At 56.5% G+C, this 11360-nt stretch overlaps 1 protein-coding gene across 2 annotated transcripts; it reads right to left on the bottom strand.

Annotated features, from left to right (window-relative positions):
• Nucleotides 1–388: 388 nt before the first annotated feature.
• On the bottom strand, nucleotides 389–6084 carry PDZK1IP1 (PDZK1 interacting protein 1). 2 transcript variants are annotated; one of them, XM_032846668.1, is made up of 4 exons: nucleotides 5874–6084; nucleotides 3043–3151; nucleotides 1403–1498; nucleotides 389–818 (listed from the first exon to the last, which is right to left on the bottom strand). In XM_032846668.1, the coding sequence occupies exons 1-4, from the start codon at nucleotides 5938–5940 to the stop codon at nucleotides 743–745; spliced, it is 348 nt and encodes a 115-aa protein (XP_032702559.1). In that variant the 5' UTR covers nucleotides 5941–6084; the 3' UTR covers nucleotides 389–742. The 2 variants fall into 2 exon arrangements, with proteins under 2 accessions (XP_032702559.1, XP_032702560.1); XM_032846669.1 differs by lacking the exon at nucleotides 5874–6084 and adding an exon at nucleotides 4078–4141 and having other exon boundaries at nucleotides 710–818.
• Nucleotides 6085–11360: the final 5276 nt, after the last annotated feature.

The raw sequence follows: 11360 nt of genomic DNA, 5'->3' as shown, positions 1-11360 counted from the left end.
TAGGGCAAGCTCTGTCTAAGAACCTCTTATACTCCAAGTACAGCCTAAGTACAGCTGGAGCTGCCTGGATGAGGGACAAGTGAGACACCTACAAAGCCAGGCAGCACAGAGGATAGGGACAGGTATCGGTACTGAACAAAGAAGGGCCCAGAATCATAGCTGTGAAGGGTAGTCAGGGAGGGGCACTGGCAGGAGGGTCTCTGCCTGGAACAAGGGCTGGAGTAGGTGAGCTCCCTACCCCAAGGGGGCTCTCAGAGAGGGTTTCCTGGGTAATCCTCCAAAGTCACCATGACGGTGGCTTGGGGAGGTGACTGTCATGACTCAGAAAGCAAGACTGGGCCCGGCTGTAAGCCTGAGGGGCTGTTTCTGAACCGTGGGAACATCAGGCTTGGAAATACAAAACATCTTTATTTCACAGAAATGAGAGCCATTTCCACGGTTAAGAGGGAGAGGATGTGAGGCAGGGTTGGAGGTGATGAGTTGACTGTCCTCTTCGGAAGGGTCTTCTGAATTAAATTGGGTGGGAGACCTGGCAGGAACCCCTAGGGCCACTGCTGAGTCCCACCCGGACACAGCTCTGACTTCGGCTGGTGACAGTTGGAGGGAAGGTGGGCAGTGTGGAGCTGGAGAGTTGGCCCCTTCCTGTAGGTTCCTGCACAAAGGAGTGGCTGGCTTGGGTGGTGAGCTGGGCATCCATCACAGGCACCTGGGGTCAAGGCTGGGGGCCACAGGCAAGCGGCGGTCACATGGGGGTGCTCTGGACCTTGCCCTCCTCCTCCTCGGGGACATTCTCATAGGCATTCTCATGCTCACTCGAGCTGAAAGAGGATGACAGGGGTCATCACCCCCTCCGTGCTCTATCCTGCTGCACCTGTGACAGCAGTATCTTCCCGAATAAATGTACTTGAGTGCCAGAAGGGAGTTCCCCTGCCCACATCTTGTCCCAGGTGCACCCGTGACTAGAGGCCTCTCAGCACCCCTCCCTGAGCCCCCATCTCCCTCCTAGGCTAAGCCCCTCCCCCACTGGACCCCCACTGAACAACCCCCTCACAGAGCCCGTCTCCCCACAGAGCTGCCTCCCCAACTCATCCCTTCAGAGTCCCCTTCCCTCCTTGAGTCCCTCTGCCTCACCGCACCCCTCCAGCCCTCTGTATGAGTCCCAGTCCCCTGGCTGAGCCCCTTCCCCTGCCAATCCCACCCTCTTACTGGGCCTTCTCCCCAGCTCAGCTGGTGGTCCCCCAGGAGCCCTGCATCCTCACAAAGCCCCCACCGCACCCCTCCCTCCTCCCTTCACTGAGCTCTTCCCCACATGAGTCCTCCTCCCCCTCCCACCCCACTTCTCAGAAGCACCTGGTCCTTCTGGAGCACAGGGTGGTCGGTCAGCTCCGTACCAGTCCCTCACCTGAAACTGGCCGCCATCGAGGAGTACCTTCCATCTGTTCCTACCAGAATTCCATCTGCCTTGTTTCCAATGGTCATGACCGTGTTCACGGGCTCCCTGTGGATGAGGCTTATCAGTAGGGCCCCCTGGGTCCCTACCCTCTTTGTTCTCCCTCCTTCCCCCTGTCCAGGCAGGCGCTCTTCTAGGCACTGTTTCTCACAAGTCCAAGGGCTGTGGCTGGGCCTTAGCAGAAGCCCCTCTCTCCAGCCGGGCCCCTGTCAGTGGTCTGACTCTGGCCCTGCTCCACGGGCCTGCACACCCTTCCTGCTAAGGTGGGGGCCTCAGGACCCAGGCTGAGATTTGCAGAATTATCCAAGCTCCCCGACCACCACTCAGCCTCCCTCTGTGATTCTCCTTCTGGCTTCAGCTCAAGACCCAACAGGCTTTGTTGTCTGCCCCCCCCATGTCCACGTGGCTCTCCCTGCACCGGGTGTGGACACAGTCCACCTCCACTCAAGGCAGAGCTTAGCTCAGGTGAAAAAATGAGGCTTCTTTCTGACCAAAAGCTCGGCACTCTGACCACTGCTTTTGCCCTTCCTGGGTCACCACACGGGCACCTCAGACTCAGTATGTCTCAAACTAACTCCGCAGCTGCCTCCAGATCTGCCTCGGGGGCTCCGTGTCTCTGAGCAGTACCACCAGAAGCCTGGACCCATCCCTGTCCTTCCTTCCTCCTGCACGCAGCAGTCCACCTCCAACAAGTCCTGGGGATCGGACCCCTGGACAGCTCTCAGACAGGTCCCCTCTCTATGCTCTCTGCTGCCTCCAGAGGCCAGACTCTCTCCCGACCTCAAGCTTGTGGTGGGGAGGTCGTTGCCCTTCTCGCCTGCCCCTCCCCCACACATGCACCCGGGGCCGCCAGCGTGGTTCTGCTCAGGCCACTCCTCATCTCAAGACCAGCATGCAAGCTTTCTCTGGATTCAAAGTTCGGGGCATCGGTTGCTTCTAGGCCCAGGTCCTGCCTACCTCGCCGGTCTCTCACTGGTCCTCCCTATGCCTCTCTCCACCCGTGATGGCTCGTGGTTCCTCGCGGGGCCACGTGGGGCCTCAGCTGGCCCCCAGGTCACTGGGCCCCCCTCGTAAGAGACAGTGGCAGGGGCGGCCTGGGTTGGGGAGCACAGAGTGGGCTGCATTTCAGCCCAGCCCCGCATGGTGACTGCTCCTTGCCTTCTGGTCTGGGAGCCTGGGAGCACCTCGGTGTCTGTCCTGCTGACCCCCTGGACCCCAGCATGTGGCACAGCACCTGACCCTGAAGAAGGATGGAACCTTCCTTCCCAGAGGTTTTCACACCCCCCATCACAAGTGGGGCCAGTGTTCTGACTCTACAGAGAGAGAGAGAGACATTGACATCTGGGGGAAGCTCACCATGAACGAGCACCGAGCCGCGGGGACCGACAGAGCCCAGTCTGGCAGTCGCTGAGCCTCTGCCCTGGTCCCAGACACCTTTGGCCTCAGTGTCACTTCCACACAGTGACAGACTGGCTGCTGGGCTTCCGAGACCCTTCTCAGCATGACTAGAGCAGTGGCACAACCCCGGGGCCGGCCCTGCCGGCACCAGCCCAGACCCCGGCACCCCTGGGGCCCCCAGGGGCGGTACTCACGGCTCTTCCTGACACCAGAAGCGGTTGACAGCAAAGGCGATTGCAACCAGCACCAGGAACACAGCCACTGCGATTAGGCCCTGCATCCAGGGCTGCAGGCTCCCCAGGCCTGGAAAGAGGGGCGTAGTCACTGCAGCAGGCTAGGGGCTCCAAGTACAAAACAGGGGAGGGAAGGGCCTCATGCCCCAAAGGCTAGAGCCTGTGTCAGAGGCCATCGGCCTGCCAGTGGCCAGGACCAGACGAGACATTCCAGGACAGCCAGGGTGGCCAGGAGGACCCACCTGATCCCCCACTGAGCTCAGAAAGGGATGACAGTGGGAAAACAGGAATTCAAAAAAGGAATGAGGTGCCTAGGAGAGACAGCCCTAAGCCCCCGCCCACCCCTCTACATGGGTCCCATGCAGGGCCCCCTAGGGAATGTCTGGGCCCCAGGGACCAAAGGGCAGCCCTCTGGACAAGCCCGGGCCCTGCCAGCCGTGTGTCTCTTCCCTTCTCCCTGACTTCCAGAAGGCTGGCAAGGCCAGAGCTGATAGGACTGGGCTGGCATCTGGAAGATCCTGTTCTGTAATGAGATTTCTCTGGCACTGGTTAGGGCGCAGGAGTGAAGAACAAGCACAGCAGCTTAGCTAGGGGCACCCGGAGAGAGGGGTGGGACTGAACACCTTTGGAAAAGCAAGACAGAAGGACAAGTTCTCCTCTAGGTCGGGGGACCAGGAAAAAAGTCTCAAAACCTGAGCCCCTTTTGTCTCCTCCGGCTGGATGCCTACAGGACTAGACCAGAGACCAGGCTGAGACCCCCCCCATTCATCACCTTCTTTCCTTCTTGACCTCTGACACCACCTTCAACCCTCAACGTTTCCCAAAATCTCTGCCCTCAGCCACTGCCAACCCCAAAAGGGCTCTCCCCTCCCCCAGGCATCACTGTGCTCTGTGAGCCTATGAGAACAGAAAGGCGGGAGCAGGTGGGTGTCAGGAGGAGACAGGTCAACAGGAGGCCCCCAGAGGTCTTCGGTCCAGGCCAAGACACATGCAGACCTGGTGCCACCCTGTATTTAGAGGGGCCTGGGCTGGGCATCGGAAACCTCATTCTGCTTCACTCTCACTCAAAGTCCTTCCTTGGGTCTACCCTAAAGCTCTCCTGCAGCTGTGAAGGCTGCACCCCTTCTCTGAGATCCCTCTGAGCCTGCCAGGTACAGGGACAAGGGGAGGGGCCTGGGGCCGGATCAGTGTGGTTACAGACTTGCTGAAACAAAGTACTTTGGACTCACTGTTTCCCCAGGAAACAATGGATCACACCCATTGTTTCCTCGGTCTGTCTGTCTGTCCGTGGTTACTCAAGGATGGGGAGTTAGGGCTCCAGCCCTGGGAGGCGCCTCCCTGCCTCCTCCAGACCCTGCAGCCAACTCCCTCCAGACACCCAGGGAACCCCCGGACCCTGCTCCTCCACCCACGTAGCTCTGAAGTGAGCAGAGAGCACAAGGGGCAGAGCCTGCAGCAGGAGAGAGGTGACCTGAGCCCTGTCCCTGAAAGACTGCAAGTCCCTCCAGAGTGATCTCAAACTTTCCCATTGAAGAAGTTCTTTCTGGCTTATCTGTTCACTCAGGCAAAGACCCCGAGGGCAGTTCTGGGAACCCAAACTCTGCCTTCAAGCAGTAAGGATGGCCCCGAGACAGCAAGACCCCCAAAACAAAGACAGCCTTGACCTTCCCTGCCCATCTGCATGGGCCCACCTACTTCTGCCCCACAGTTTTCTTAGAGAAACCTGGAAGTATTTTCTGCACTTTGCAGACAGTCCTGGAGATGCTAGTCCGCTGTCTTCCCGGGGTTGACCTCACTGAAATAAACCCTGTTTGTTTCACCGCCCCTGTTTCCCTGCATTTGGATTTTGTCAGGAGCCAGGGGCCGAACGTGGTCTGTGTGGGGCCCCCAGAGCCAGGGCTCGTGCACCTGGCTACATCTCTTCTCACTCTGCTGTGTGATCCACGCAAGTCACTCAACCCCTCTGATCTTCAGTTTCCCGAGACTGGGAGGCAGAGGGGAAGTGGACCTGCGTGTTAGCTCAGGGTCCCTGTGAAGCTACTCGGGGAGCATCTTTGCCAGTCCCCTCTGCACCCAAATCCCACCTGCAGAGCCCCCAGACTTGGGAGGTAGATGGGGCCCTGCAGCTCAGGGCGGACAGCAGATCTCGGGGTGTGGTGACTCCCTGCTGTGCAGCCTTCCCACGCCCTCACCTGGGTAGGCAGGGTGGCTCTATTGTCCTCATTTTATGGAGGAGAAAACTGAGTGTCACAAAGGGGCAGTGATTTTTCTCCCAGCCACACAGCAAGACAGAGGGAGAGCTCAGATTTCTGAAGGGGGCCACCCTGGGGCACTGTCCCCCACCCCACCCTAGCCCAGGAAGTTGAAACAATGAGGACTTCAGCCAGAGACACGGGCCCAGCCTTGACAGCATACTCCCTCCCCTGGGACAAACCTGCCATATGAGGGGCCCCTCGGGCCCACTCCCTGGCCCCCTGTCCTCGGGACCCCACCATCTCTCTGGCAATTCCTGCTCCTAGAGCTTGGGTGTCAACTCCTCTAGGGCTCCAGGCCAAGCTCACACGTTTCCCCTGCTGCCCACATTCCTCACTCTTGGAAAACAAGCCCCAGACAGAAGCCTTGCTTGGGGGTCTCTGCCTTTGGCGGTTCCTCCAGCGAGCCCAGTCCCTGCTTCCCCTTCCCAGTTGTAGGTGTCCAAAGTGGTGAGGGAAGCCAGACAAGCACCCCATCCACCCCTGGGTTAGCAGCACCCAGCCCAGCCCCCCTTGCCATAACCACCAGTCCTGGGCTACCTTGCTGACAGCTGGCTGGTGGCACTGCCGTGAACAGGACAGTGAGGAGCAGGATGAGGGCTGACATGGCTGCAGGAAGCTTCTGGGCTTTCACTCGGGCTGCTGGTTTCTGGGCTTCTGGAGCAGTTGTGAGGCCTGTCAGCGTCCGCCTGGGAACGGCTGGCTCAGTCTGGCCCTGGAGGAGAGGAGCTAGTAAGGAAAAAGGCGAGGGAGGAAGGAAGGGAGGTGGAGAGAAACTGCCCTCCCTCCCATGGTAATGAGCTTCCAGGCCTGGCCTTCCAGGTTGGTGCCCTGCCCACTCGAGCTGGCATTCGAGGTCATCTTTCAAAGGTTGGACAAGAAAGCAGGTCTAAGGACCTGGGAGACGGTGAGGGGAGTTGGTGTCTCACCTCCAAGCCCTAGGCCTCCCCAGTTTTTTGTGTCAGTTCCCCTTTCCTGGCAGGGGGCCTGGGCTCTGAGGCGAGGAGTGACACATTATGGTTCCTATGGGCAGGGTGCCTTGGAAGGCTGACAGTGGGATTAAGAAATCTGCTGTCTGGCGAGGAGCAGGAGCTTGGGGAAAACCCCAGAGGCTAGGGAAAGGTCAAAACTGACCCTCCCCGCCACAGCCCAGCCCATTTCCTGCTCTTCAGCTCACCTGTCCCTCCCTAGCCAGGCCAGACCTTGGGGTTTCTGTCCCTCCATCCCTGGCCTAGCCTCGTAGCTCTATCATCTACCCTGTCCCGTGGGGATCATGCCAGAGGGCCTGAGGGGCCCTGTCCCCAGCCTTCCCTACCCGCCCAACTGCCCTGGTCCTGTTCAGCTGTCCTTTCAGCCCCAGATGTAGCTTCTGGAAGGTGGGTGGAAGCTCCCTGGGACAAGATCAAGGCTCGGTCACAGACCATTAATACACACCTCCCGATCTACCTCCAACATCACAGGGAGACAAGGGAGAGCCCTGCTGTGGAGGCGAAGGAAAGACATCCCCATATGGAAGGGTCCCATGTGGGGCCCTGAACCCCTGGTCCCTCAAACACTGGGATCACATGGATCCACCTGGCCCTCCAGCTCATGCGCTAAGAATGACCCAAGGACCTGTTGAGGCCTGGGCCAGAGGGTCACGCTGGGTCTCCCTGCCTCACCCCTCCCCAGAAAGCCAAAAAGGCTGAGAGGCTGACTCCACAGACACTAGGAAAGAAGGGCCCAGCATCCTGAGGCAAAGTCTCAGAAATGGAGGGTCCCCAGAAGTCAGGGCTGGAAGTCCCTCCACAGCCTTCCTGCACGGAAGCCACCGAACTGCTGTTCACAGGACCCTGTGGGCCACCCTTTCCATTGCAGGATGGCTCAGCCAGTGGCAGCCATCGGATGTCATGCCTCACCCCTGCTCCTTATGTATGCAGGTTCAAGGACAGTACGCACTTTAGAGGGCAGAGCGCCCACTATCATCTCAAGATGGGGTGCTTTGGCTTGGACTTGAATGACACAGACACGTATGTCCTGTTCTCCCTCCATAACCCCCAGTTGGGTGTCCTCTGAACCTTCTGGCACAAAGTTTGGCGAGCATAGGCACCATTCATGTTAATGAACAGCCAGGGAATCACCTATTGGAATGCAAGGAATGGAGTTGAACTTACTAAACAGCAGGACGCCTTCTTGGACAGCCTAAAGCTGGCCAGTCAGGTGGGCAGATCTGCATTTGAGAAAACACTTCTGGTCCCAGGGTGGGGAATGAGTGGGGAGGGCAAGGGCTGGAGAAAGGGGGCTACTCGGGGTGGGGGGTGGCGCGGGGGCCATACGGCAGCCCCGCACCCAGCGCTGCGGCAGCACAGGGCCGCGCAGCTGTGCATCTGAGCCCTGGTCAGGGGATGGAGCGGACAGGACGCGGCTTCTGGATGCAGTGACCAGCAGGGAGTGGCTGGTCAGACAGGGAGTTGCCAAAGGTGATGCCCAGAGCTTCTGAAGGAACCAGAGCAAGTTTCAGAAGCGGTGGGGGTATGGTGAGCTTCAGGCTCAGGAGTATGATGCTCGTGGTGCCTGTGGATCCTCCGGAAGGAAATAGGAGGAAAGCAGCAGAATCTGGGGTCTGGAGTAAAGGACTAGATCTGGGAGACATGGGTGGCACAGCATGGGTAACTGAGGCACAGGAATGTATGGTCTCCCCAGGGCGGGGTGTGTATGTGTGTGTGTGTGTGTGGTTTGGTGTCTGTGTGTGTGTGGTGTGTGTATAGTGTGTGTGTGGTGTCTGGTATATTGTGTGGTGTGTGCGATGTGTGTATATATGTGAGTGTGTATGTGTGTGTGTGTGCATGTGTGGTATATGTGTATGTGCAGTGTAATGTGTGCGTGGTGTGTATGTGTGGTATGTGTGTATGGTGTGTGTCTATGTGTGGTGTATGGTGTCCATGGTGTGTGTACATATGTGTGTGGTGTTTGTGTGGTATGGGTGTGGTGTGTGGTATATGTGTGTGTGTAGCAAGAGGAGAGCAGGAGAAAGGAGAGAAGTGAGGAGCAGGACACAACTCCAATGATAAGGGTCTTTAAAAAGGAAGAGGAGCAGGTTAGAGCAGGAGGAAGAAACCTCAGAAGAGTGAGATGTCCCAGAAACCCAGGAAGGAGACATCCAGTAAGAGATGGACGCCCCCCTTAAGGATTGCCCCCCAGAAGTAGCCCAGCCTCTGCCATCAGTCCCAGGGTATCTGGTCCTTGCTCCCTCACCCAAGCATCCCCCCTTCCCTAAAGAATACGGGGAAGGACAAGGACTCCAGGGGCCTGGCTGGCCGGGTTTTGGGGTAGAGAGGGAGGGGGATGAGCAGGAAGGACATCAGATGACCAACAGGAGGAAAACACACCTCCCAGGTCAAAGTCCCAAGCTTTAGAGCAAAACAAGTTGTTCCGGAAAAGAGGGGTGTGGGTGGACACTTGGCTTTGAGGCTGGTCTCTGCTCACTGGGCGTCCTCATCCAGCTGGGGAGGGGGGATCACCTCCCCACCTGTATGGACATGACCCTGGGTCCTCATGGTAACAAATTGGGCCCCCTGCTGCTTTGGTGTGAGCCCAAGATCTAGACTCAGGCCTCAGGGTGCCACAGGGCTGGACTCTGTGTCCTCATCCCTGAGCTGCTGCTCCATCAACACTCAGTTCCTCCCTCCTGGTCCCAGCTCAGCTCTGCCCCCCCGGAATCATCAGTCCGCCTTGGACAGGTCCTCCATCTAGCTAGACCTTGTGTGATGGTTTTACCCTTCAGAAAATCCAGTGTAAGCCTAGACTTTCCAGAAGGGGCCTTCTCCCAACCCAAGACGCCTGCCATTACAGTTGATGCCAGCAGGTGGCAGAGTCCAGCTCCGAGCCCAGCCAGGTGGGGGAGGAAAGGAGGGGGCCGGTTTGGCGCTGAAGATTCGGCAACTTCCCCTCCCTCCAGCCCACCACTTCCGCCCCCTTCCGTGGGTGGTTTGGAGGAAGAGAGGGTGGACACGGACATGTAAACGGTCAGCCATGCTGGGAACAGGGCCCATGGCATGCTCAGGGCTGTGCTGGAGAGCAGCACAGACGACTAAATTGTTGAGGAAGGCGTCCTGGAGGAGGCAACGCGAAAAAGAAAGCTTCAGAAAGAGATCTGGGCACAGAGAGGACAAGCAGGGAGGCGTTGGAGTAGGGTGTTTAGAGCCCAGAAACAAAAGCTTTTTTTTCACTCATTCTCATATTATTTCAATCTCTTTAATGTCTTTGCTGCAAGCCTGAGAGCTCCAGGATACCTTGTTTTATTCCTTCAAGCAGATCCTGCTTAAACCCTTTAAGGGCTTCCAACAGCTCTTAAGATAATATGCAAACTTCTTAGCATGGGCTTAAAGATCCCACAAGCTGCCCTGGTGCCCCCTCTTCAGCCCCATCTGGCCCCAGTGCCCCCTCTCTCTTCCTAAGAGTAGGCAGGCTCTTGCCCACATCAGGGCCACTACTCTTCCCCTCCTACTTGCCTGGTGGACTCCAACCCATCCTCCAGGTTTTTTCCTAAATGTCACTTTTCTTCAAGGGACTTTCCTTGACCTCCCCTTTCCCCCATCTGAAGTCACTCTCCTGAGTCCCCTGCTCATTTCTTCACAGCCATGATCATGAGTGCAATTACATATTGACTTGTGTGCTTATTTGTTTAATTATCTGTCTCCCCAGGGAGAAGGCATCATAACCATATCACCCCCAGTACACCGGAACTGAGCACAGTACATGAGCACACACTCAACAAATACTTTATGAAATAAGTCTCAGTAGACCTAGTCCCTACCTCTGGCCCAGTCAAAGCTGGAGCTCAGGGAATGATTACTGAATAAAGCAAGCATTTTAGCTCTTTTCGGGTGCTTGTTTTTCTCTACCCTCTAGCTGTGAGGGCGGAGCCTCACAGGTCTGATTCATCCCTGTGTCACATTGCTCAGAGAAGTTGGAGCTACCTAGCCCGGAATAAGAGTGAACTCTCCATCCCTAGAGGTGTACAAGCAGAGACCCAGAGCTAGGTCACCCAATGGGAACATCTACAAAAGGGGTTCTGGCCCTTCCAGTTCCGAAGGCCTGTGATTCTGTGACTCTGTTAATACACTAAGATCGATACATTTTGATCAGGTTCTGAGGACGTGGGCTGGTTAGGACTGTGGTAAGCCTCTCTCCCCTCAGACTCAGTACTTCTCTTACCTGGCTCCCCTTCACTTAGCATTCCTATCACAAGGGCCCGTGGGCAAAACTCAGAGGTTCATGAACTTGCACAGGGAAAACATTACATCTGCATTTCACTAACCTCTAGCTGAAATTGACCATTTTCTTTCTTTTTTTTTAAAGATTTCATTTATTTAATTGTCAGCAACAGAGAGCACAAGCAGGGTGAGCAGGAGAGGGAGAAGCAGACTCCCCCCTGAGCAGGGAGCCCAATGTAGGGCTTGATTCCAGGACCCCGAGATCATGACCTGAGCCAAAGGCAGACGCTTAACCCACTGAGCCCCCCAGGCACCCCGAAATTGACCATTTTCTTTCATTAAGAATGAAGGCAACATGGCACGCCTGGGTGGCTCAGTGGGTTAAAGCCTCTGACTTCAGCTCGGGTCATGATCCCAGGGTCCTGGGATCAAGCCCCACATTGGGCTCTCTGCTCAGCAGGGAGCCTGCTTCCTCCTCTCTCTCTCTCTCTCTCTGCCTGCCTTTCTGCCTACTTGTGATCTCTGTCAAATAAATAAATAAAGTCTTTAAAAAAAAAAAAAAGAATGAAGGCAACAGGGTCACCTAGCTGGCTCAGTCGGTGCAACTCTTGATCTCGAGGTGGTGAGTTTGAGCCCCATGTTGGGTGTAGAGCTTACTTAAAAATGAAAAAAAAAAAAAAAGAAAAAAAAGGAATTTAGACAACAAACCACAGTCCCTCTGCATTATTTCCATATCACTATACACCATTGGCGCAGACATCTGGATACATCCCTTGTGCTCTTCAATATGGAAGTATAGGAGTCACTAGGACTCCATTCCCACTAGATCTTA

This window comes from Lontra canadensis, unplaced genomic scaffold, assembly GCF_010015895.1.
Source record: "Lontra canadensis isolate GAN:19392208 unplaced genomic scaffold, GSC_riverotter_1.0 scaffold179, whole genome shotgun sequence".
NCBI classification, from domain to species: Eukaryota; Metazoa; Chordata; class Mammalia; order Carnivora; family Mustelidae; genus Lontra; species Lontra canadensis.
This window is presented reverse-complemented; position numbering and strand designations above follow the sequence as displayed.

Coding starts and splice junctions, on each gene's coding strand:
- PDZK1IP1 (XM_032846668.1), bottom strand. CDS start 5,940: ATGTCAGCCCTCATCCTGCTCCTCACTGTCCTGTTCACGGCAGTGCCA. Junction 1,499..3,042: donor TTCTGGTGTCAGGAAGAGCC/GTGAGTACCGCC, acceptor CCTCATCCACAG/GGAGCCCGTGAACACGGTCA. Junction 819..1,402: donor TCGATGGCGGCCAGTTTCAG/GTGAGGGACTGG, acceptor ATCCTCTTTCAG/CTCGAGTGAGCATGAGAATG.